Below are 27,875 nucleotides of genomic sequence, written 5' to 3'. Positions count from 1 at the left end.
GAAAATGGATGGATGGATGGATAGAGTTTCCCAGTAATACAACAACTGTCATGTGATGTTCATAACGTTTGATGTTATACACTAAAGATGTCCCAAACACACAGAGTTCCAAATGCTCACTAGAGGGGAGCCAACCATTAAACCCCAGGTCGTCCAGAAAAGGGTAACCTAGAATCTTTCTCTGATAATCCACTTAATCTGATAAGCATTTCGACAGTGGACTGCCAGTGGTTCAATGGCGATTGCAAATAGCAGTGGTGACAAGGGGCATCCTTGTCTGGTATCACGTTCTCAATTAAAGTAGTCTGAACAAATGTTGTTAATACAAACTGAAGCTTATGGATTGGTATACAGTAGTTTGATCCATGCACAAATGTTCAGGCCAAACCCAAATTTCTCTAATGTAGTGAAAAGGCAGTTCCATTCAATCATATCAAATGCTTTTTCTGCATCCAACGATAATATCATCTCTGGGGTGTTTGACTTTGCAGGTTAATATATTACATTAACTCTTTTAGGGCTAATTTTTTTTTTGTTTCTTTTCTCCCAGGGCTGAATATTTTTCCAAAAACTAACATTTTTTAAAAAAGAACACAAAGCAATTGTTTAACATATCAAATCAACAAAAAATATTTACTTTTGACAAATGTTACTGTCTTGCATGTTGTATGAGCCTGAATTCTCTATGTGTTGTTTTGATGCCTATTTTTCAATTGTCTGTTGCTGCATTTTCTCACATATATTGTTAGTGTGTACTGTAGAGAGACAAGTCACCCATTTGCCATCGTGCCATGCCACTGCCACCAAGTTTTCTGCCTGCATGAAAACCGTATTGTCACCTCTTTTCATCTTTAGAAACTTTATGAACTTTATGTATGGCATTATAGCCTGGCTCACCCCATGGGATTTGCTTCTGTTTATTACAGAAGTGAATAAAACTTTGCAGCAGCACGTACCTAAGCCACCCGGGGACAAAACACGTTTGGACCAATGCTCCCTGAAGTTATATCACCAGTTCTGTCCCATCTCTATTTGTAATGCCACAGCGCGCTTCATCTCGTCTTTCGTTGTGGGTTTCCACTTTGAATAACGAGAATGCGATGCAAAGGCAGCCCGCGATTCAAAAAAAATCTCTGCCTACCTGTTTGTCTCGTCTGACAGTAGCTGAAAAGCAGCATCAGGAGAGAGCAGCCTGAAGTACAGTAGCTGGTGATCTGTCGTGTCCAAAAGCAAGCCATGCCGTCTTGTAAACTCCGGTAGCCATATCGGCTCTCAACGGATCAATGTATGTGTATTTATCCCATGCGAACCTTGCCGTAGATGCATCGGCTGCGCGAAGGCACTCAACTGGCAGCAGATCCGCTCGCGCGGCATCGGCTGGTGTCTGATCAGCTGATGCCTGCTTCTAACTCTCTTGCTCGATCTCCTGATCACTGCCAATAAAGTCCGATTCTGAAAAATCAAGAGTCCGATTCCACGGTAATGCGCAAAACAACGTCTGCCAAGTGTTTTCTTTTCTGCACTTGCTTCGCTGCCTTTTCACATGTCGATGCCATCTTGCCATTGTTTACATTTCGCAACTCACGCACACGCAAGGTTTATTTGCCGAGTCAACGAGTCTAGCATTCCTCCAAGCACAGAGGGAATGCCTGTGACGTGACAGTGAGATTTGTCGCCATTAACAGCTGATTGTCGCCCTTTATCCCTGGATGTCGACTTTTGTCGACATTCGCCTTCAACCCCTCCTGTCGACAAAAGTCGACATCCGCCCTAAAAGAGTTAAACAGGCGTCGAAGATTGAAAGCTAAGTTTCGGCCTTTAAAAAATCCAGTTTGATCTTGTGATATTACCGAAGGCAGCACTTTCTCCATCCTTCAAGCTATGATTTTTGAGAGTATCTTAACATCATTATTCAGAAGTGAAATTGGTCTATATGATGCACATTGTGATAAGTCCTTATTTTGTTTAGGAATGACGGTGATTAGGGCGGCGCGGTGGCGCAGCGGGTAGCGCTGCTGCCTCGCAGTTGGGAGACCTGGGGACCTGGGTTCACTTCCCGGGCCCTCCCTGCGTGGAGTTTGCATGTTGTCTGCGTGGGGTTTCTCCGGGCGCTCCGGTTTCTTCCCACAGTCCAAAGACATGCAGGTTAGGTGGATTGGCGATTCTAAATTGGCCCTAGTGTGTGCTTGGTGTGTGGGTGTGTTTGTGTGTGTCCTGCGGTGGGTTGGCACCCTGCCCGGGATTGGTTCCTGCCTTGTGCCCTGTGTTGGCTGGGATTGGCTCCAGCAGACCCCCGTGACCCTGTGTTCAGATTCAGCGGGGTTGGAAAATGGATGGATGGATGGATGACGGTGATTAATACTTGGTGAAAAGTTTGAAGTAGAATTTTATTGTCTCTAGCTTCTGTAAATGTTGTTAATCAGAGGGGAGCTAGCTGAGTGGAGAATTTCTTATAAAATTCGACAGGGTATCCATCAGGGCCTGCTGATTTCCCACTCTGAAGTGACTTTATAGCATCTAGTAATTCTGATAGTGCCAGAGGTTTATCCAATTCCTCTGCACTAAGATTATCTATTTGTGGTATCTGTAATGCATCCAGAAATGCATTAGATTGTGTATTGTCTTCTTTAAACTCAGTAGAATATAACGATTTATAGTAGTCTCTAAATGTGTACATTATATTTTTATGGTCAATGATTTGAAGTGAGGCTCTTCATCGGAAAGGGCAGACTCTGCACTCAGAACTCAACCTCTTGACAGCTAAAGAAACTGAACAACTCATTTTTAAATCAAGACAACATTACTATGAACACGGAGAGAAAGCTAATAAGCTCTTAGCTCAACAAATCCACAAGCAAGAAGTTCGCAATACAATCCCAGCAATCACCAACACAAACAACATCATTGACTGGTAACCTAAAATCTTTATAAATAAAAAGATTTAATAATTTTAAAAAATGCTCTGAAGGCAAAGAAGCTTCTCAAGAGCACAAAAGGCACGGCTGGGGGTGCCTGACAAGGTAATCCAAAAGCAAAAGAGTCCCAATCACCAATCCAAAATGCAAAGTCAAGAACAGAGTATTGGGTAAACAAAAATCCAGTAAGAACACCAATGAACCGCAAGGGACTGAGGCTTTTGCCAGCCTTTATAGGGCTGAGGGCAGTCCCTGCATTCCGCCTCTTAGGGATCCACCTGCAAGACACAACAGAGGACACGGAGACACATGGAAAATGAAAGCATCAACACTCTGTTAACATCGAAAACGAGCCAAATAAGCAACAATGGGCCATCTGAACCCTCAGCCACAGGGGACCCTGGCTGAAACATAACAATGTTCATGTCAGATATTGTATTCCTTTGATTCTTGATATCAGTGAGTGTTTGCCTGCAGGGGGCGCACAGACAGACACCAGGCACAAGTACCAAGCACAACACACTTTATTTTCAGTGGTAACGCTTCCCACACCATTCCCACAAGTGGCGCAGTACAGTGAGTACAGCACACAGCACTTTCTTTGCCTTTCTCCTTTCTTTCTGTTTTCTCTGTCACTTTCTCCTTCGCTTCCACTCTTCCTCCAGCAAGCTTCGTCTCTCTATCCCTCCCAACACTGGCTCCTTTTAAGCTTCACCTGTGAATGCTGCAGGTGGCTCATTAGGGAGGTCTGGAATCACTCTCAGGTGACATAATAGGGCTCTGCAGTCTCTGCTGCCAACCCCACCCCGTGGGGACATCCCAACATACATGCATAGAACTCCAACTCCCAGCATGCCCTGTGGGAATCTGTGGTGTCCCAGCAACCCATTGGGGCTTCCCTCTAGGGAGATAATGCCCTTAGCACACTCTCTTTCTCCAGTCCTTCCACAATGGTGGCATCCCATACAAGTAAGGCCCCTGGGCTGTCAGTGAGTCTACTTCTATCTCTTCAAAAGAATAAGCATGACTGTAATCAGTGCAGTGTAATTTAATTCTTTCCTTTTACCTTTCCTCCATTCATTTCCTTCTTTCTTTTTAAAATAACATCAACCTGCTTTCACACATTTGATTTTTGCAGGTTTTGCAGCAAGAAAGTTAAGGCGATACCTCTCATTTGTTGTGTGTTGTGAACTCCAGCTGCCACAAAACTTAAAAATGGGTGCAGACCTCAAAATCGAACACATCAAATGCCAGACCTGCCGTCTACACCAATCGATACCCACCAGATAGGCCTCACTCCTGGCAGCCTGGTCCCGAAACTCAAATAGCAGACTTCTGGCCTGTGCTGGCCCCCAACAAATGGAGGTAAGGCATTTCAGATTTCAAATTAACCAATAGGAGGAGAGGAATTCTGTAAAACCTCTGGTCCAAATATAAACACAGTGAAGTTCCATTAAATGGCATTATTTATTGACAGGATTTCAAAAGATCTAATGAGAAAAGCAGGACGGGAACAAAAAGAAGTAAAAACAGGTCCGGCCTTTAACCCTTAAACCGCCACATACTTGGTGAGCCAATGCACCTCCCCGAACGCCAAATACTTTTTTTGCTGCACTTTTTATCCCTTAAACCACCAGAACTGGCTATAGTCGGGTCCCAATGCAATTTGCCAGCATGTCGGAGCTGAGTATATTCAGCAAAGTACATTCATTGAACGCCGCAACTGGCTATAGTCGCTTCACAGAGCAATTAGCTGGACTTGATCAGTCCGTGGCGTACATTCGTTGAGCAGCCAGCTCGTGACCACTGGCGCCCCCTAGTGAATCAGCATCACTGTCTCAGGATTCAGCCACTGCACCAGACTAGCCTGCCAGCATCAGCGCTGTCCTCTGTGTGCTCCTGTGCAGCCAGTTCGAGCGCAGTTGGCTTGGTGATTTACTGAATTTCATCAATGGCGTCACTTGCACCTTGTACATATAATAAGAGATTGTTCCAGTAGTTTTTAAATAGTTTTTACAGTTCATTAGCAGTGTGTAAAATGATCCGTGTTGCAGCAATTGTGATGCTCTTTGCATGAAAAAAAAAATGTGTGTTCCGTTAAAATTTCACTTTTTCTTGCTGAATTGAGATGTTTCATTAACCCTATAACTGCCACATACCTGGGGGGGGGTGTCAATGCACACCCGGATGCCAAATACTTTTTTGCTGTACTTTTTAAGGAAACGTCACAATTCACCAAGAAAAAGTGAAATTTTAACAGTACACATATTTTTTTTCATGCAAAGAGCATCACAATTACAGCAAGTCTGATCATTTTACACACGGCCAATGAACTGTAAAAACAATAAAATAAACTACCGGAACAATCTATTATTACACTAGGGGGTTTCGCTCACCCACCCCGGGGTTTGGTTAACCAGATATACAATTTAAAGACATTGTTATTTTTATAGGAATTGTTACAAATGCATTATTTTCACTTTTTATTTAAAAAATTACAATATTTGGAATGAACATTTCTTCAAGATCGTAATTGAATTTTGATTCCGTGTTTGGACTTACATCGTGACAACGCAACGTATAACTGGCCGTGAGTGAATTTCATTTCTTTCTCTCTATTAAATAAAACGACTTTCTCGAATGTTTGTCCCTGTGATTTGTTAATTGTCAGAGCAAAAGCTATTCTAACGGGAAACTGCAAACGTTTTAATATGAATGGCATATCAAGATCTCCTTCGGTGTCTAATGTTATCCCCTGAAGATGGACTCCATTAACTTTGTTGTCACCTGTTAAAATTTTTTGTCAGAATTGTTCAACCAATTTACAATACAATTAACCTTGTCCTACCTCATAGCCCATCACGCAATAACCATCCATCCATTTTCCAACCCACTGAATCCAAACACAGGGTCATGGGGGTCTGCTGGAGCCAATCCCAGCCAACGCAGGAACCAATCCCGGGCAGGGTGCCAACCCACCGCAGGACACACACAAACACACCCACACACCAGGGCCAATTTAAAATCGCCAATCAACCTAACTGGCATGTCTTTGGAATGTGGGAGAACATGCAATATGCAAACATGCAAACTCCACGCAGGGAGGACCCGGGAAGCGAACCCAGGTCTCCTTAACGCGAGGCAACAGCACTACCACTGCGCCACCATGCCGCCCTTGTGCAATAACATCCATCCATCCATTTTCCAACCCGCTGAATCCGAACACAGGGTCACGGGGGTCTGCCGGAGCCAATCCCAGCCAACACAGGGCACAAGGCAGGGAACCAATCCTGGGCAGGGTGCCAACCCACCGCAGGACACACACAAACACACCCACACACCAGGGCCAATTTAAAATCGCCAATCAACCTAACTGGCATGTCTTTGGAATGTGGGAGAACATGCAATATGCAAACATGCAAACTCCACGCAGGGAGGACCCGGGAAGCGAACCCAGGTCTCCTTAACACGAGGCAACAGCACTACCACTGCGCCACCGTGCCGCCCTTGTGCAATAACATTACGTATAAAATTATTGGGCGCTCCGGTTTCCTCCCACAGTCCAAAGACATGCACGTTAGGTGGATTGGTGATTCTAAATTGGCCTTGGTGTGTGGTTGGTGTGTGGGTGTGTTTGTGTGTGCCCTGTGGTGGGTTGGCACCCTGCTCAGGATTGGTTCTTGCCTTGTGCCCTGTGTTGGCTGGGATTGGCTCCCGTGACCCTGTGTTCGGATACAGCGGGTTGGAAAATGGATGGATGGATAAAATTATTGTCCTGATAATATTTATAAGAGCTGAGAGCACAGGAACTGTATCGGCCAATAGCATTCACACGACTGAGAGGTTAGATGGCCGTGGTCTTATTTGAAAATAGTTGTAAGTAGGACGTGACTTGAAAGAATCTCATGTTAAAAGTCTCGATCTCATGGGACTTCATAGCCTCAATGTTTTTGGAATCTTTTCATTCTCGCTGGCAACACGAATTAGATGATTTAGAAGTCTCCGACTTAAATTTTAAAATCGAACAATATATTTGATCTCTTTTCGCTGTTCCGTTATTTCGCCGAGTAATAATTTCCATTTGTTTGAGCTAATGCAGTTTTTGAGACTTCTGAATTTTTGTACTTCCATTATCTCTAACCTGCCCTGCATGTGTACCGTGCCATCCATCCATTAGCCAACCTGCTATATCCTAACTACAGGGTTATGGGGGTCTGCTGGAGCCAATCCCAGCCAACATAGGGTGCAAGGCAGGGAACAAATCCTGGGCAGGGCACCAGCCCACCACAGGGCGCACACAGACCCACACCAAGCACACACTAGGGACAATTTAGGATCGCCAATGCACCTAACCTGCATGTCTTTGGACTGTGGGAGGAAACCCATGCAGATACGGGAAGAACATGCAAACTCCATGCAGGGAGGACCCGGGAAGCGAACCTGGGTCACCTAACTGCGAGGCAGCAGCGCTACCCACTGCGCCACCGTGCCGCCTGTCCCGTGCCAACGTTTTCAAATTCTTTATGACATTCTATTTTGTCATCTACTCTTTGTCTTTTATTTCCGGCCTTGGGCGTGGTTAACTCTTTTGGCACAAAGACTCGTCACGCAGGACGTGAAAGTGTCTCTCTGAGAAAATCACGTCTCATCTCCTTCCAAGATTTTTTTTTATAATAGTGAGATGTACAAGGTGTAACTGACGCCATTGATGAAATTCAGTAAATCATCGAGCCAACTGCACTTGAACTGGCTGCACGCGAACACACAGAGGCCAACGCTGATGCTGGCAGGCTAGTCTAGTGCAGCGGCTCAATCCCAGGGACAGTGATGGCGCAGTGCTGTAGGGGGCGCCAGTGGTCACGAGCTGGCTGCTCAACGAATGTACGGCACGGACTGATCAGCTCCGGGGTGTTGGCAAATTGCATTGGGAGCCGACTATGGCAGGATTAAAGCAAGAAAATTCAAGATGGAAACCGGAAAACTGTACCCTTAACAAGAAGAGAGGGTCAAAACCTAGAAACACAAATGAGCACTGCAGCTGCTGAAATATAAGGTGTTATCAGGCACGGGTAAGACACGTGTCAAAAGAATTCTCAAAGTCCAAGAGTTTGTTTTAAAGGTATTTAGTGAAAGTTAAAAGCAAATAATCCAATTCTTCTTCTCTTCTTAAAGGTTCTTAAAATCTTCTTCTGTACATTTCATGTATGGCACAACACATAAATTAAGTGCTGTTTTCTAACATATTTACTTCACACACTCAAAAGGCTCGTAAGCCGGTTGGCACATAGGCAAGTGCCCAGGCACGGTCACGTGCAGTCACGGTTAAAAACCTTATACAGTCGACCCTTGATATACGACCGGCCTGACATGCGAACAACTTGATTTACGACCAAAATTTTGGTTTTGATTTACAACCAACATCTTGCGTTACGACCTGAATGCGGTCACGTGTATCTGCTTGCACGATTGTAAACAAACAGCCGAGAGTGTTTGTAAGCGTCAGTCGGAGCCCAGATACATGTGTTTGTGGACATAATTTCAGTCATTGCAGTGATTTACCTATATATATAATTCACTAAGACCATGCAAGCAAAACACATAATTGCTAAGGAAGGAAGAGAAGGTAACGAAGGTAAAGAAAGCGATCACAATCGAAACAAGGAAGGAAATTGTGTGGAAATATGAGAGTGGTGTTCGTGTGACCGATCTCGCTAATATGTACAGCATGTCGAAATCCACCATCTCGACAATTTTACAAAGAAAAGATATGCATAAGGAGGCTCCTTCCAAACAATAACCACCTTCCATTTCATTCTCCTCCCTCCTCCTTTCCTGCAGCCCAAAGATGTCAAATTAAATGGTGAGTACAGTATGAAATTGTTGTTTCTAGAATAGAATAGAATGCCTTTTATTGTCACTATACATATGGACTGGCATCCTTCAACATCTGCAGTAAGATGCTGCAGATGTTCTATCAGATGGTTGTGGCGAGTGCCATCTTCTACGCAGTGGTGTGCTGGGGAGGCAGCATTAAGAAGAAGGATGCCTCACGCCTGGACAAACTGGTGAGGAAGGCAGGCTCTATTGTTGGCATAGAGCTGGACGGTCTGACATCCGTAGCAGAGCAACGGGCACTCAGCAGGCTCCTATCAATTATGGAGAATCCACTACATCCATTAAACAGTGTCATCTCCAGACAGAGGAGCAGTTTCAGCGACAGACTGCTGTCACTGTCCTGCTCCACTGACAGACTGAGAAGATCATTCCTCCCCAAAACTATGCGACTCTTCAATTCCACCAGAGGGGGTAAACGTTGAACATTATTCAAGTTATTGTCTGTTTTTTTATCTGCATTTTTTATTACTCTTTAATTTAATATTTTTGCTGCTGGAATATGTGAATTTCCCCCTGGGATTAATAAAGTATCTATCTATCTATCTATCTATCTATCTATCTATCTATCTATCTATCTATCTATCTATCTATCTATCTATCTATCTATCTATCTATCTATCTATCTATCTATCTATCTATCTATCTATCTATCTATCTATCTATCTACAATGAGATTAAAAGCAGCTCCTTCAGTGCAGACATATGTGTAGAACACAAGTAAATAAACAAATAAACAAATGGTGTGAAAAGATGCAAAGAAGTTGCAAAAAAAAAGTTCTGCATAGGGCTTGTATGGTTGTTTCTTTAACCTTAGCATAACGCCGGATCTGCGGCTCCGCTTCTGCTTCCTTTCCCTCCTCCGTCTGCGTCGTCTCCTAGACACGACAACAATCCACGGAGAGCCCGCTGGTCTCGCTATGTTGTCTGGGATGTTGTGCGTGTGATGAAAAACACTCGAAACAGATGTCTGGCTCTGGACACCGATGTCTATAAGGTTCTGACGGGTGTAGCGGATGTTCGCCGAACCGATCGTGCACAAACAAGCAAGAAAAAAAAGTACAAAAACAACAAAAAAGTGCAATGAAAAGGAGAGCCCTGAGCTGCTGCGATCATGTGCGCCGCCATGCTCCTAGCTTAATCTAGCCTACTTCTGGTAGGCTAGGCACTTTTTATAACTTTTTGGTTAGTACATTAGAAAAATTATTGATGTTTTAGTAAATTATGCACATTATACAACCCTTTTTTATTATGAAAAGGTTAAGTAAGTGTTGCAGTGGGAGGTTCGGAATGCATTATGGGTATTTCCATTATTTCTTATGGGAAAAATAGTCTTGACTTACAACTAACTTGAGTTACAACCAGACGTCGAGAACGAATTGAGTTCGTAAGTCAAGGGTCCACTGTACAAGGCAAGGCTGTCAGTAACTAACTGAAGAATAATGTTTACTCCAAGCTGTTAGAAATGGCAAGAATATACCAATACGATTCTATTTACGGGGGTTATAGGAACCTCCCATAGTTTATGCATTGTCATCTAAGAAATATTCATGAATCTTATAGAACTAGGAAAATGGCTCTTACAAGCACAACAGACTACAAAGATCCCAAACACAACACCAAAACTGCTTTTATTGCAGTTAGTTATTATGAACTGGGAGTCCCAAAGCACATAAATACTTCCAGAAATGGCCACTAGAGGGGGATTTCACCATCAAACCCCGGCTTGCAATAAGGACAAATGCAAAGTCTATATAAATAAGAAGACTTCACCTTCACAAAAACTGCTCTTCCACAGAAGTGAAGCTCCACGGGAGCACAAAGTCAAAAAGGAGTTACCCTGCAACACAAAATGTTATCCAAAGGAAACATTTCTGTCGGGTCGACCCCATTGACACCCCAATGCTTTTTGAACTCAAAACTATTCACCCATCCACAACTGTTATAAATATTTTGCGTCATTTCCTGATGCCATCCCGTTTTTATCGCACTGCCATTTTGAGCAGAAATCGCATGCACACAGTAAAGTCATCCAAGGGCAGCCTAGACCCAAACTCAAATGGAAGGCTTCTGGCCTGCACATGCCCAAAAATGGGGTTTAGGATTATTAAATTCAAAATGCCTAGTTAGTATATTTGGAAAATAAACATTTTAAGCAAAACAGGGAGATGCGTGTAAAAAACCAAAACAAAAAAAAATTCAGACGTGAGCGTCAGTTGGCTTTGTGCCTTAAAAATGAGTCATTACGATAGCAACTCATAATTAATAGCAGAATTACGGCATTTGAGGGTTCCACTAGCGTGCCTCTCTCTTTCTCTTGCATGATTTGTCTCAAAAACTAATCAGTACATCGCCATATCATGACAGACTTAAGTTTCGAGTTTGGTATTTTTCCATCCAGCCATTTTAGCTGTAAGTCATCCTCAAGACACCATGACACACAGACAAACACCCATCATCGAGATATCAATGTTTTCGGTATCATGGGACCCTAAAAAAGTCGAGATCCGTCAAAAACCGCAGATTGAAATTTATGACGAATCTGAAGCTTTTGCTCCTTCCCCATAGATTTTGAATGATAGGTTATGGTGGGGGAGGACACAAAGCAAAAAGGTAGAAGTCAAAACAAAACCAAAGCCCAATATGAGAGACAATAATGGAGGTCAAGAGAACAAGAGGGTCAAAACTGAAAGCACACGCAAGAAAAGATCACCGTGACAAACATTGAGTTCTTTAGAGTTTTGGCATCCACAGTTTGGATAAGGATTTGAATTCATAGCCATCCTTTTATCCCATCGCATCGATTACACATTGCATTTATCATTCCAACAGGTGGTGCAACCCAATCATTGACACTGCTTTTATGAATCCTATAATAAATGGCTTATAATAGTGACATATGCATTGAATTTGACATTCCATCAGATGGCACCTCACAAAGATTTGCAAGAGTAAAATGTATTGCACTTGTCTCTCCAACAGATGGCGCATTACAGGCATTTTCAGTAATACAACACGTTACAGTTGTTATTCCAATAGATTGTGCATCAGAAACATTTTTAGTAATGCATTTTATTACTACAAACATTACGGATATGCCATCTGTTAGAATGACAAATGCACTGTATTGTATTACTACATGCATTACAAAATACAATCCAATAGATGGTGTACTGCAAATAAATTAAAACTGAGGTCTATGGTGATCACTTAGATTTCAGCCCATCTTAGATGGGGAGCACAGATATCAATCTTTATAAAAGGATGAGCAGATATGTGTCTGTCTGATGGTTATGTCTCTGTCATTCCAAGAAATAGTGCATCACAAACATTTTTAGTAATAAAATGCATTTAATTTGTCATTCCAACAAATGGTGCATCACAAACATTTGTACTAATAAATTGCATTGCATTTGTCATTCCAACAGATGGCACATCACAAAGATTTGCAAGAATAAAATGTATTGCATTGTCTCTCCAACAGATGGCGCATTACAGGCATTTTCAGTAAAACAATACGATACATTTGTCATTTCAATAGATTGTGCATCACAAACATTTTTAGTAGTGCATTTTATTACTACAAACATTAGGGATATGCCATCTGTTAGAATGACAAATGCACTGTATTGTATTACTACATGCATTCCAAAATACAATCCAATAGATGGTGTACTGCAAACATTAAAACTGAGGTCTGTGGTGATTACTTAGTTTTCAGCCCATCTTAGATGGGGAACACAAATGTCAATCTTTATAAAAGGATGAGCAGCTATGTGTGTGTCTGATGGTTATGTCTCTGTCATTCCAAAAGATTAGTAATAAAATGCATTTAATTTGTCATTCCAACAAATGGTGCATCACAAACATTTGTAGCAATGCACTTTATTAGTACAAATGTTTGTGCTGAACCTTCTGTACAAATGACAAATGCAATGCATTTTTTAATTACATACGTAACAAAGTACTGTACATTCCAATAGATGGTGCACTGCAAATATTAACTCTGAGGTCTTTATTGATTATTTACATTTTTTCCCATCTTAGGTGGGTAGCAGGGCTGGTGATCTATATCATTACTTCATATGTTCACTGCATATAATGAATTTGATCTCACATCATATTCTGTCTTTCATATTACATATCACAAGAGCTCATCATAAAACAATGGATCAACCTTACTTTATATAGCACCTTCCTCTGGGGTGTTATAACAATGAGTAAAAAGCTATCAATGGATTGCTTTGATTATTTCATGTAACATCTCATATGTCAGGCCTGCTTAATCCAGTTTACGGTCTTTGGTGGGCCTTAACAACAGCGTCAGACATCTTTGAGCCTGCAGGAAGAAAATCCCACACAGGCATGGAGAGAACAAGCCAACTCCATGGAGACCATCATCATGTTCATGATTTGAACCCTGGATGCTTTGAGCAAAGGGATGGCACTGTATAAATGAAATATTTGATGATGATGATGATGATTATTGTTACTGGCTCTTTGAGGTAACAGCACTACACCACCATGCTGCACCGCCCTGAGGTACCTTTACGTTTTCCTTTTTGTCGAGTTACGAGTTTAAGCCAACTGAAGGGGTCACTCAGAGAGCCCACCTTTTCATTTTATATAGCATCTTTCATGACAAAAGAGAACAATCACATTGCCTACTCTTAATAACCTGAGTGACATCAGGTTGGCACACTTGCTCAGGGTGACGCAGGGTGTCAGCAGTGGGATTGCATCTCTTCTCATGAAGTTCATTCAGTCGAGCTTTATGGCAGATTGTGCCCCGTCATATAAAGTCCAACACAGCGCGTCTCCTTGAAACACCTGCTTTTGTATTGTGACTTAGTATTTCGATTCTCCTGTATGTTCTGCAGGAGGCACGGTGGCGCAGTGGGTAGCGCTGCTGCCTCGCAGTTAGGAGACCTATGGCTTCGCTTCCCGGGTCCACCCTGCGTGGAGTTTGCATGTTCTCCCCGTGTCTGTGTGGGTTTCCTCCCACAGTCCAAAGACATGCAGGTTAGGTGCATTGCCGATCCTAAATTGTCCCTGGTGTGTGGGTGTGTGTGCCCTGCCCGTGGTTTGTTTCCTGCCTTGCGCCCTGTGTTGGCTGGGATTGGCTCCAGCAGACCCTCATGACCCTGTAGTTAGGATAATGGATGGATGGATGGAATACCACAAACATTTTTGAAATAAAATGCATTGCATTTGTCATTCCAACAGATGGCATATCACAAACATTAACTATTCTATTATGAACCCTATACCAAATGCCATATAACTGAGACATACACTCTACATTTGTCATTACGATAGATGGAGCATCAAAAACAATTGTAGCAATGTGTTTTATTACTATGTATGTTTGTGATGGACCATCTGTTGGAATGACAAATACAATGCATTTTATTATTTTCACAGTCCAAAGACATGCAGGTTAGGTGCACTGGCGATCCTAAATTGTCCCTGGTGTGTGGGTGTGTGTGCCCTGCCCGGGGTTTGTTTCCTGCCTTGCGCCCTGTGTTGGCTGGGATTGGCTCCAGCAGACTCCCATGACCCTGTAGTTAGGACATAGCGGGTTGGATAATGGATGGATGGATGGAATACCACAAACATTTTTGAAATAAAATGCATTGCATTTGTCATTCCAACAGATGGCATATCACAAACATTAACTATGCTATTATCAACCCTATACCAAATGCCATATAACTGAGACATTCACTCTGCATTTGTCATTCCGATGGATGGAGCATCAAAAACAATTGTAGCAATGTGTTTTATTACTATGTATGTTTGTGATGGACCATCTGTTGGAATGACAAATACAATGCATTTTATTACTTTCACAGTCCAAAGACATGCAGGTTAGGTGCACTGGCGATCCTAAATTGTCCCTAGTGTGTGCTTGGTGTGTGGGTGTGTGTGCCCTGCCCGGGGTTTGTTTCCTGCCTTGCGCCCTGTGTTGGCTGGGATTGGCTCCAGCAGACCCCCATGACCCTGTAGTTAGGACATAGCGGATTGGATAATGGATGGATGTTCTGCACATATAGTGAATTGACAATACAAGGCTATTTGATTTAATTTGATTATTTAACCCCTCAGCAGTCCACACCGAGGGCCGGCCTCTCATTTTTTTTATTTAATCATTCAAAACAATCCACAGCCTGCTTCTCATCGTCTCCACAGATAGCTGCCCTTTCACCCGTCAGAGGAGCTCAAGCACCTGTTCGTGCCTTCACTCTTCACCCGTCTCACTCAGTGCCTCGGGCGCCCAGCTTGAGAACATCAGAGAGAGAGTGAAAGCTCGACTGTTTAACTGTAACTTTATTCACACGATCCGACGTCTGACAGTCTCCAAGTGTCTTGGCGCCATTGCCAAGGACCAACAAAGGCCCAATCTGCTCTGCTCTGCCCTCAAAGCCCCGGGTAGTTGTGTGCCACAGCCCAGCATACCACCACCCGCGTGCCCAAACTTAACTCTGCTTCTCGCCAAGCACACATTTTAAAAAGTTCTGGCCAGACCCCCTTACTGGCCGGCGTGGACGCACTCACCTTGGCTGGTCATCTTGTGAGGGTCTCCCACGGCCTCGCCTCGCCTCTCTCCGCTGCACACTTCTGCTCAGGACTGTTTTTAGCCCAAACTGTTTGCTCAGCAAAACCAAGGCCAGTCTGCCTAATTATATCCAGCCAATCCCGCCTGGAGTCCCACCTGCTTTGTGACCCCTGCACTGGTAGTGTGTGGGGGGGGGGTGGTCTGTGGGAAACTCTATAAGGCTGCAGAGGAGTGTCCCGGAGTCTCTGGCGCTCCTGCTGTGGCGCTGAGGGACACGTCAGCTTTATTTAGGAACAGACGCTGTGGGCTGAAGAGACATATTAAGACAGAGGGTCAGGTGCCCTTCACACTTTTTTAGTTATTTAATCAATTTTTGTAACAATGAGACTTGTATAACAAATTAAATGAGAGCAAGACGTGTTGAAAGAAATCCGACAGCACTTCACAGCGTCATGGAATTACAAACGGAGCCCAGATAGACTTGTGACAGCTTTAAGAGACCTGGCCAGGTGACAATGTGTGCCCTTGTTAGTTGTGGGGGGGGGTGGTCTGTGACTTTATTCTTCAAAGACGTACTCAACGGAGGGCTCAACTCTGTTATGAAGCCTCAAGGTAGAACTGCTGCCGAGGAGGATCGTTTTGTAGTTTAGCATAGCATGGCCTGTAGGGGGCATCACTGAGCCCCCAAACCCCAGACACAATGACACACAGACAGCTCCGGGTTCAGCTAAGATGACTTTTATTTTTCTTCATTGCACTTCCAATAACGATGTCTTGTAGCGATTCAAGATTTATCGAGGGTGATTTTTTTTTTTTGGGTGGGACACACCCACCACGCACCAACCCTTGGCCTGACCTGCACACACTCACAAGCGGAGACAAAAAACAAAAAGCAACCGGTAATAAAGCAACAATTAACAAATATATTAAACACTAATAAACGAAATATAACTACACGCGGGTGGCACGGTGGCGCAGTGGTGTCTGATGGTTATGTCTCTGTCATTCCAAGAGAGGGTGCATCACAAACATTTGGAGTAATAAAATCATTGCAGGGCAGCACGGTGGCGCAGTGGGTGGCGCTGCTGCCTTGCAGTTAGGAGACCTGGGTTCGCTTCCCGGGTCCTCCCTGCGTGGAGTTTGCATGTTCTCCCCGTGTCTGCGTGGGTTTCCTCCGGGCGCTCCGGTTTCCTCCCACAGTCCAAAGACATGCAGGTTAGGTAGATTGGCGATTCTAAATTGGCCCTAGTGTGTGCTTGGGGTGTGAGTGTGTTTGTGTGTGTCCTGCAGTGGGTTAGCACCCTGCCCGGGATTGGTTCCTGCCTTGTGCCCTGTGTTGGCTGGGATTGGCTCCAGCAGACCCCCGTGACCCTGTGTTCGGATTCAGCGGGTTGGAAAATGGATGGATGGATGGAAAATCATTACATTTGGCATTCCAACAGCTGGCACATCACAAACATTTGTGTCAACAACAAACATTGCATTTGTCATTTGTACAGAAGGTTTATCACAAACATTTGTACTAATAAATTGCATTGCATTTGTCATTCCAACAGATGGCACAACACAAACATTTGCAAGAATAAAACGTATTGCATTTGTCTCTCCAACACATGGCGCATTACAGGCATTTTCAGTAATACAATATGTTACAGTGGGTAGCGCTGCTGCCTCACAGTTAGGAGACCTGGGTTCGCTTCCCAGGTCCTCCATACGTGGAGTTAGCATGTTCTCCCCGTGTCTGCGTGGGTTTCCTCCCACAGTCCAAAGTCATGCAGGTTGGGTGCATTGGCGATCCGAAATTGTCTCTAGTATGTGTGTGTGTGTGCCCTGCGGTGGGCTGGCACCCTGCACGGGGGTTTGTTCCTGCCTTGTGCCCTATGCTGGCTGGGATTGGTTCCAGCAGAAAGATTTCTGTAAAAGGTGCTTGCTGGACTAAATATTACTTTATTTTATTCATATAATGTGTGGTGTTATACTGTGTCTTGGGTTTGGGGTTCTCTGGCACCCCCTGGTGGCCATGTCATTTTTCAAACACTCAACTATTTTTACTCCTGTGCAGCCGAAAAAAAAAAAAGGGAAAAAAAGCTTCCTGCATAGCCCTGCGGTGGGCTGGCACCCTGCCCGAGGTTTGTTCCTGCCTTGCGCCCTGTGTTGGCTGGGATTGGCTCCAGCTAACCCCCGTGACCCTGTGTTGGGATATAGCAGGTTCGACAATGACTGACTAACTGGCTAACTACACGCTAAACGATCCCACCTCAGTTCCCCTTATGCCGACGTACAATCAAACCACAAACAAAAATCACTCCCTATAAAGTCCATGGAAAATGGCAACTGATGAAATGCAATGATGGAGGTAGACATTCCAGAGATCAGCACGTCGAATGGGAATGTAGAGGTCAGTCCTACCGGTATGACTTCATGAGATGAAGATGGGTGAATAGGATCAGGAGCGCTCCTTTCTTCACAGGATGATAACAAATCCTCGGACAGTCCTCACATAGCAGGAAGACACCAGACAGACCACACATACACCCAAAATTGGAGACGATCCCGGACTAAACAAAAATCCACAGGTATCAGAACAGACAGGAAACTCCAGACATGAAACACAAAAGACTTCCCCTCTTTTTGTATCACTGGGCCACTTTTAAATGTCGCACCAGCCTCCTTGTACCCAGCAGCCCCTGTAACCTCAGCCGACGACCAATCAGAGGCACTTGCAGGGAGTGCTGGGAGTTGAAGTTTCTTTACCCAGTAGCACCGTCCACACTACAACAGCAGTGAGGCAGTGCCACATATCTGTTTGCCACTTGTCTGTCTGGTCTGCTGGCGTGGGCAAAGAAGACCACCCATATGTGCTGTTTTGGAATGAATGGGTGATGATGGACAGCTGAACGTTCAGTTTCTGAGGTCTTTTGCATAAATTGCGACATTTTTCTTTTTTCAAAAGGAGGAAGGTGGTAAAGCGAGAGTGGGAAGCGAACTGAACGGATGAGCATCTGCATTGGCCATGAGAAAGGAACTACAGTGATGAAGACCTGTCAAGACAGATGAAGGACAGCATTTAGCGTTCATCTCCAGGGGAATCCCACATTGCTCTTAGTTATATCTAGCGGCCCTGGTGAGCTTCTTGAAGTTCTCTTCTTATTATGGCGCAGTACTGACTGTGGAAACATTTTACCTTTAAATAATTCTAATTCTTTTATTAGATGGCGAGCACAGATATCCATCTTAATAAAAGGAAAAGCATCGGTGCGTCTGTGTGTCTGTCTGATGGCTAAGTCTCTGTCATGATGGTGCATCACAAACATTTTTGGTAATAAAATGCATTGCATTTATCATTCCAACAGCTGGTGCAACCCAAGCATTGACACTGCTTTTATGAATCCTATACCAAATGGCTTATAACAGAGACATATGCATTGAATTTGATATTCCATCAGAAATAAAATGCATTGCATTTATCATTCCAACAGCTGCTGCAACCCAAGCATTGACACTGCTGTTATGAATCCTATACCAAATGGCTTATAACAGAGACATATGCATTGAATTTGATATTCCATTAGTAATAAAATGCATTGCATTTATCATTCCAACAGCTGGTGCAACCCAAGCATTGACACTGCTTTTATGAATCACATACCAAATGGCTTATAACAGAGACATATGCATTGAATTTGATATTCCATCAGAAATAAAATGCATTGCATTTATCATTCCAACAGCTGGTGCAACCCAAGCATTGACACTGCTGTTATGAATCCTATACCAAATGGCTTATAACAGAGACATATGCATTGAATTTGATATTCCATCAGAAATAAAATGCATTGCATTTATCATTCCAACAGCTGCTGCAACCCAAGCATTGACACTGCTGTTATGAATCCTATACCAAATGGCTTATAACAGAGACATATGCATTGAATGTGATATTCCATCAGTAATAAAATGCATTGCATTTATCATTCCAACAGCTGGTGCAACCCAAGCATTGACACTGCTGTTATGAATCCTATACCAAATGGCTTATAACAGAGATGTATGCATTGAATTTGATATTCCATCAGCAATAAAATGCATTGAATTTATCATTCCAACAGCTGGTGCAACCCAAGCATTGACACTGCTGTTATGAATCCTATACCAAATGGCTTATAACAGAGATGTATGCATTGAATTTGAGATTCCATCAGCAATAAAATGCATTGAATTTATCATTCCAGCAGCTGGGGCAACCCAAGCATTGACACTGCTTTTATGAATCCTATACCAAATGGCTTATAACAGAGACATATGCATTGAATTTGATATTCCATCAATAATAAAATGCATTGCATTTATCATTCCAACAGCTGGTGCAACCCAAGCATTGACACTGCTGTTATGAATCCTATACCAAATGGCTTATAACAGAGATGTATGCATTGAATTTGATATTCCATCAGCAATAAAATGCATTGAATTTATCATTCCAGCAGCTGGGGCAACCCAAGCATTGACACTGCTTTTATGAATCCTATACCAAATGGCTTATAACAGAGACATATGCATTGAATTTGATATTCCATCAATAATAAAATGCATTGCATTTATCATTCCAACAGCTGGTGGAACCCAAACATTGACACTTCTATAATTCATCAGGCCCACCCAGTATAAAAAGACAACTCCAAGTCTGGACTATTGTGTGAACATCAGGAGGAGGTGGGATGCGTAATTCTCTCTTCTGTATATGTATTGTGGCAGACACCTCCACACTGGGAGGTCTGGGGGAGCCAGCCTACCCAAAGCATTACCCACGGAGCACTAGATGGCAGCCCCCCTGGGTTTCAATGGTGCCTCGCACTCCCACAGGACTTCATGGAAGTTGGAGTTTGGGATCTATAGGCCATCAAGGACCTGGAGCACATCCGTGTGTATTATAAAAGGGGTCGCCTCACTCCATTCGGGGAGCCGGAGTCGGGAGGTAGAAGACAGAGCTTATGAGGAGAGGAGTGGAGGCGGCAGAAGAATAAGAAGAAGGGGAAAGGAAAGAAAGGACTGTGAGCTATTTGTGCTGATTTGTGCATTGTGTGTGGTGCTGTAAAGCCGTAAGGAAAATGAATGTGGGTGTTTTTGGGATGTTTGCCTCGTGGTCTGTTTGTGTCCGGCTGAATCTTCCACAATATATATACATATATTATTATAATACCCTAATATACAATTAGGGTATACATATATATATATATATATATATATATATATATATACTATGATCTGCTTCTCACAACTGAGGGCATCGTGGCGGATGTTAGCCGACTTGCTGGCCAAACACAAGCGTTACCTGGTAGGTAACCACCCATACAATCAGATTGTGACACAGACTACGAACGCAATGAATATATATATATATATATATATATATATATATATATATATATATATATATATATATATATATACTGTATATATGGCAAATACTATATAACATGTCTATGACCTGCGTCTTGCAACTGAGAGGGTGGGGCGGATATTTGTCGACCAATCACAAGAGTTACCTGGTAGATGACCACCCAAATAATCAGGCTGCGATCAGACCTATGGATTTAATACTCCGATCTTAGATGAAAATTGAGGTTTTGTAGCCTTTTCCTGTCGGGGAAGCCATTTTGTGTACAGTTGTCAGGGTCACATCCCACGTTTCTAGGGGCGTGGTCTCTGGGGTCATGGAGGAGGAGGAGGAGGAGGTGGAGAGCATACACTGATTACAGGCGTTGCCGGACCCACCACATGACAAACCATCCGGATTGGGACCCGAGGGCAGCGGGTGAGCCCTCAGCTCCACACTGGGACAGGGTGAGTTTTTTTTTTTTTATGGTGGCTGGAGTGCCACCCCCTGATAACACCCTGCCCCCCCCAACCCGCTTGCAGAGCTGGACGCAGGTTAAAGTCATAGCCAAGACAAAGCAATTGCAGGTCATGACCTTTGACCTAACCAGAAGATGGGATTAAAGGTCAGGCGTTTGCTGAGCTTTATGTGATCAGCAGATAAAACCTCATTTACATTTGTAATTTCCCGTGTGATGGCTTCGCACGTCTTGCCTGGTTTATGACTTATTGCCTCTTGATTGACTGTGATTTTTGCGTCTGCTCTGGATTTCGGTTGCTTCGTTTTATTTTTATTTTCCTTTGTTTTACCTTTGGTTTGCATCTCTCGGTTTCCTCAAGAAAACTAATTATCTGTTTTTCTTCCCTCCCGATACAAAAATGCAGTCAATCACAAACAATCGAAAGGAGCAATAAACTCACCAAACACCGAGCGCATTCAATGAACTGCAGGGGACTGTTGGTTTTTTTTCTCTGCCTTGATATGACCGAGGGAAGTCACTTGATGGTGATGGCCACCTCTTCGGGGACCACTAATAAAACTCAAGGCACATAGTGGGACAATCAAAGACGCATAGAAATGAAATAATACATCAAAGTAATACGAAAATTGGAATAATGGAAGTAATTAACACCAAGAACACGATTAACCAAAATGGACCAAAACGGACATGAAAGAGAAAACTGAAATTTTAAATTTGGAATAGAGCAGATTGTGGCCTCTCAGCTGTCTTCCTTTCTGCATTCCTGATCCCAGATCTCAGCCTCTCAGAAGAGTCCAGCAAGTCCATTTTAGGTATCTGCAACAATTGCCGTCTCCTCATCCCACCGCTGACACCAATATAGCGCCATGCTGTGGTGGTGCTCCCTACCTCACTGGACTTTTGCACTTTACGTTGCTCTTTTAGGTCACTCGCTACCTTCAAAAGGGCCACTTTTATTTTTCACAAGCCAGCGTCAAGTCTTCCCGGTCACTTGCCATTCCCTGCTCTGCAGACCCTCATCACAGATTGGCTTCAGATGTGAAGGATAGGAAGATTGGAGCAGAGATGTGGGCTGTTAACTCCACGCCAGGCTTACTCAGCAAGGCCGTGTCTGAAGCTGATGACTCAGTTAGTCTCGAGAGGACGGTTACCAGGGAAACCATGGAGAGGGGGGATCGATAGTCGACCTGGGGTCTCCTTAATGGAGTCAAGTACACGTGATGACAGTCGGGAGTGCAGAGGAATGACAGCATCATCTGGGCCGATTTGTTAAAGTGCTGACTGAACATGAAGCCTCCAAAGTCAGCGTGAAGATCTGCACATGTTGGCATGAAACAACTGGCATGAAAGCTGATTGTGGACAAGAAGAAGCAGGCCTCCTACGAGACTGGAACGGAAAACTCAGGGTGTAAAACAATGGCAGAGGGCACCAGTCCAGACGCAGCATGCCACCACTTAGGAATGGAGCAGGGAGCGGGCATGAGGGCACAGAGCCAGAAAATGGCACTTTATTAATACATCAGAGATCGCGGGGGGTGTCTTCTGTCAATGTAATCAAAAATATAATCTATACAGGGAGGGCATACAGGTGGCACAGTGGTTAGTGCTTCTGTCGCATGGCTTCCAGGACCTGGGCTCAATGTCTGCTCCTACTGTAGTAACTGAGGTAATGTAAAGAGTGCCATCCATTCATGGAGTGCACCTCGAAGGGAGTGCAAATAAGTGGCAGGGTGGTACCTTTACTGGATGGGACCCCAATACAATGACAGGCAGCGGAGGACTGCCTGCTGGGGTAATGTGGTCCTTCAGTACACCAGGTGGCAGCATACGTCTTCTGCTGCACAGGTCTGGACTCACGCAGGGCTGCAGGGGAATTGTAGTTGGAACATCTGGAACATACCGGAGACCTCTAGGGCCGCTGGAGGGAGTTCAGTTATTGTGGAAATTTAATATGTTTAATGAAAGCAGTTTCTCTGAACCCGTGACTACTATCATGAAGTTGTTTCTGGAGTAGGGGGATTTGGGAGTTTTTAATGTAGACTTTGGCCAATTTATGAATTGCACAGATCTCTTCATAATCTTAGCATCCCAGCTGGAAGGTGAAACAGAGACCTCTTACATCTGCTACATTAATCTGGCGCCCCCAGGTGATCGTTTTAATTAATTACTGGCATCGCCAAAGGTCAAACTGAAACCTAATGAACCGAAAGATCAATTCAGGTCTTTTACTACAACAGTCTGTTCACTGGAACCTACAGAAGAGCTGCAAACATGTCACCATAATGGGAGGACATTACGGTGACACAGGGGTTAGTGCTGCTACTGTACCTGGTGGCTTTCAAGACTTGGCTTCAAAGCTTACGACTGACCTGTATAGATAGATAGATAGATAGATAGATAGATAGATAGATAGATAGATATGAAAGGCACTATATAATAGATAGATAGATAGATAGATAGATAGATAGATAGATAGATAGATAGATAGATAGATAGATAGATAGATAGATAGATAGATAGATAGATATGAAAGACACTATATAATAGATAGATAGATAGATAGATAGATAGATAGATAGATAGATAGATAGATAGATAGATAATTATTAATGAGGAAAGTGCTATAAGAATATAAATATTGATAACTATTATTATGATTGAGCTATATGAATGTAAAAAATTATTATTTTTATTATGATTGAGAGAAGTGCTATATGAATGTAAACAGTTATTATTATTATTATTATTATTATTATTATTATTATTATTATTACTACACGTCTGCCCCTTGTCTCGGAGCACACAGGAGTGGACATTTGTGTTTCCCGTCATTCTTCCAATGTTATGCTTACATTTATCTTATTTATGAATTTTAAATCTAACGAGTCTATTCAATAATTCATCTGTTTTCCTACACCACTTATCCTAATGTACAGAGAGGGCAAATGGAGTCTAACCTACTGGTAATCATCCCAGTGTGTGAAGTTGCCCAGGAGGGGGCGCCAGTCGACAGTTAAGTTCCATTTTGAATTCAAAGCTGGAGTCTAAAGGTCAGAGCTGAGGGGTCTACGGTGCCATCACTGCGTATTCGGACCCCTGCACTTTGTCCACATTTTGTTACTTTGAAACCTTTTTTTTTTCCTCCATCAAGCAACACCCATAATTACAAAGTTTAAAGAGGATTTTAGGATTCTTTGAAAATGAATTACAAATAAAGAGGCTGAAATATGACATTTCTATAAGTTTTCAGACCCTTTGCTTTGGCTCAGGTGCACCCCCCCCCCCCCCCTATTGATCATCAATTATTGAGATGTTGGAGTCCACCGGTAGTCCATTCAGTTGATGGCACAGATGAGGAAAGGCCCAGAGCTGTTGTTAGTCCGTCTGTCGTGCAGACCGCCATTTGTGAGACTCAAGGACTGTGTGAGCAACACTGGAGCACCACAAGGGATCGTTGGCTCTCCTGCTCTCTTCATACTTTTTCACTTTCCATAGAAGGTCCCACAACTGAGTCAAAAACTGAAACCATGAGGTCAAACGAATTGCCTGCAGGATTTCCTGTCTTGAGGGACAGATCTGGGCAAGGCTTCAAAAAAAAAATTCACCAGCACTGAAGGTTCACAAAAGCTTGGTTGCACTCCATGATTTTTAAATGGAAGAAGTTTTGGAACAACCACAACTTTTGTTAGAGTCGGCTGTCCAGCCAAACTGAGCAATCAGGGCAGAAGAACCAAGAATTATGAAGAACCCAATAGTCCGTTCTGCTGAGCTCCAGACAACTTGTGTGGAGATGGGAGAAACTTCCAGAAGGTCAACCATCAACTGCAACACTCCACCGATCTGGGCTTTATGACAGACTGGCCAGAGAGAAGCTTCTTCTTAGTTAAAGACACATGGAAGCCCACTCTTGCAGTTTATAAAAACTCTTCAACTGTGAGAAATTAGAGTCTCCGGTCTGATGAAACGAGGATTAACGTCATGACTGGAGGACCACAGGCTTCAGTCTATCCAGACAGATACTGTAGACATCAGTGCTCATCACCTGTGCAATACCATTTCAAGCCTAATGGTGGCAGCATCATGCTGTGGGGTTGGGGACCAGGACATGAGACAGGGTCATGGGCAACTTAGGGAGGAAACCTTGAAGAAAACCAGGTCCAGATCTCCGTCGACCTCAGACCTGGCCGAAGGCTCACATGCACCGAAGGATGTTGGCTCAGTAAGGAAGTGAAGACAGCAATGAATGTGAAGAGCGAGTGTAACTGATGAAGATCCATCTGGTCGACCATCACCATCACACACATCAACACGTCGAATGGCTTCATCAGAGAAGACCTATGGATTACACTGTCCACATGCTGGAGATGCCACAGTGAGGGGGGCCTTGTCCCCCTTGTTCCCTCTTTCTCTGTCATTTGCTTTCTGACTTGTACTGAATGCTCTTCGGTCTCCATTTTGGTACCAGACTCTGAAACTTCAGGGAATTTAATAACAAACAGAGAACAGGTGAGCCACCCGGTGGAGACCATTGAAAACTGGGGAAGCTGGTCAGGTGATACACGGCACTGAAGGAAGGGATCCTGGGATACAGCTGTGCGCCCACCCACACACACACACACACACACACACACAACAGGGGCACCTAAAGTAAGACATAAATGTGAGGACATAACCATGGGACCTCACTACATGTCTAATCACCCATACACACACACACACGCACACACACACACACACACACACAACAGGGACATCTGAAGTAAAATATAGATGTGAATCATTAACCAGAGGACCCCACTACATGTCTAATCACACACACTTACATGTATACACACACACGCACACACACACACATAGATACATAACAGGGACACCTGAAGTAAGACATAAATGTGAAACCCCAACCTGAGGACTCCACTACATGTCTAATCGCACACACACACACACACACACACACACACACACAACAGGGGCACCTGAAGTAAGACATAAATGTGAGGACATAACCATGGGACCTCACTACATGTCTAATCACCCACACACACACACACACACACACACACACACACACACAACAGGGACATCTGAAGTAAAATATAGATGTGAATCCCTAACCAGAGGACCCCACTACATGTCTAATCACACACACACAACAGGGGCACCTGAAATAAGACATAAATGTGAGGACATAACCAGAGGACCCCACTACATGTCTAATCACACACACTTACATGTATACACACACACACACACATAGATACATAACAGGGACACCTGAAGTAAGACATAAATGTGAAACCCCAACCTGAGGACTCCACTATATGTCTAATCACACACACACACACACACAGATACATAACAGGGACACCTGAAGTGTTAACTAATGTTGTCTTATTTTAATTTCTTATTTTGTCTTTTATTTTTCTTTTCTTCATTATGTTAAGCACTTTGAGCGACTTTTTGTACGAAAATGTGCTATATAAATAAATGTTGTTGTTGTTGTTGTTGAAGTAAGACATAAATGTGAAACTCTAACCAGAGGACCCCACTACATGTCTAATCACACACACACACACAGCGTGTATAGACAGGATTGTTAGCTCCACTATACTATATACAGTATGCAGTGTATACTCATTCCGTATATTCCTGATATCATGAAGATAATAATAACTGACCTCTCCATTCTTCCAAGATAACTGGAGTGTCTTTGTCTTTCTGCACAGTGGGCTCCCCTCTCTGGGGCTGAAGTCAAGTCAACTTGGGGAGCACCCACTACACGACGAAACAACTTGGGATCCCGGTTGGCAACCTCCCCAGGCAGTCCCACCCTCTGGAAATGACCCCCTATCTGTCACAGTCAGGTGTTACGTGGGTGACCCCTTGGCCTGCTCCATCCACTCGGGTCCCCAACAATGAGGATGTTATGAGCTGATCACCCTCGGGTAATTGCGCCACATGGCCGTAGTGCCGTAACTGACGCTCCCTCACACTGCAGGTCATGTGCTTCATTCCGGACTCCATGAGCAACACAAAGTCAAACCTGTGGTACCCAAGGATTTTCCGGAGGGACACAGAACTGAAGGAGTTCAGTCTTCATCTCAGGTCACTGGATAGCGTCCATGTCTCGCAACCATAGAGCAAGAGAGGAAGCACCAGGACTGTAAAGACTTGGACCTTCGTCCTTTTGTAGAGATATCAAGAGCGCCTCACACCCTTTCCAGTGACCTCATGACCCCCCCCCCACCCACGCTCTCCTAACCCGTCTACTGACAGGATTGAATGGAGGTCCAAAATGTGGGGGGCCACAGCATAAATCACTGGGCTGCCATAAAGTGATAACTGAACTGATCATTAAAGTCTCCTTCTCTTTTGATTTTATAGATTGTGTTCCTCTCAAGTTTAATAAGTAACATCTGAAAATGACTTTTCAAGTAATAATTTAAAAATGACATTTCAAAAATTGACTTTAAAGACAAAAAAAATGGACAGTACGTCAGCGGCAAAATATATTATTCATTGTGTAATACTGAAAAATAATAAATAATGCAAGATGCGCTCTGCAGTGACGGTGGGCACACTTATCCCTCCTTTAAATGCGCAGCACATTGAGGCTCACAGGCCTCCGTCCACAGCCTCTCTGCACCAGGG

The 27,875-nt window shown here is 43.6% G+C and overlaps 1 protein-coding gene across 1 annotated transcript in view; it reads right to left on the bottom strand.

Annotated features, from left to right (window-relative positions):
* The window catches only part of LOC114644933 (reticulon-2-like), a 32,260-nt gene extending 16,742 nt beyond the window's left edge, over nucleotides 1-15,518 (bottom strand). The window contains exon 1 of the mRNA XM_051934403.1: nucleotides 15,366-15,518. Coding sequence (XP_051790363.1) covers nucleotides 15,366-15,378 — 13 coding nt within the window. The 5' untranslated portion in view covers nucleotides 15,379-15,518. The remainder of the gene's footprint in view (nucleotides 1-15,365) is intronic.
* Between the last annotated feature and the right edge of the window lie 12,357 nt (nucleotides 15,519-27,875).

This window comes from Erpetoichthys calabaricus, chromosome 1, assembly GCF_900747795.2.
Source record: "Erpetoichthys calabaricus chromosome 1, fErpCal1.3, whole genome shotgun sequence".
NCBI lineage: Eukaryota > Metazoa > Chordata > Cladistia > Polypteriformes > Polypteridae > Erpetoichthys > Erpetoichthys calabaricus.
The sequence above is the reverse complement of the archived record's forward strand: the minus strand, read 5'-3'. Positions and strand labels throughout refer to the sequence as shown.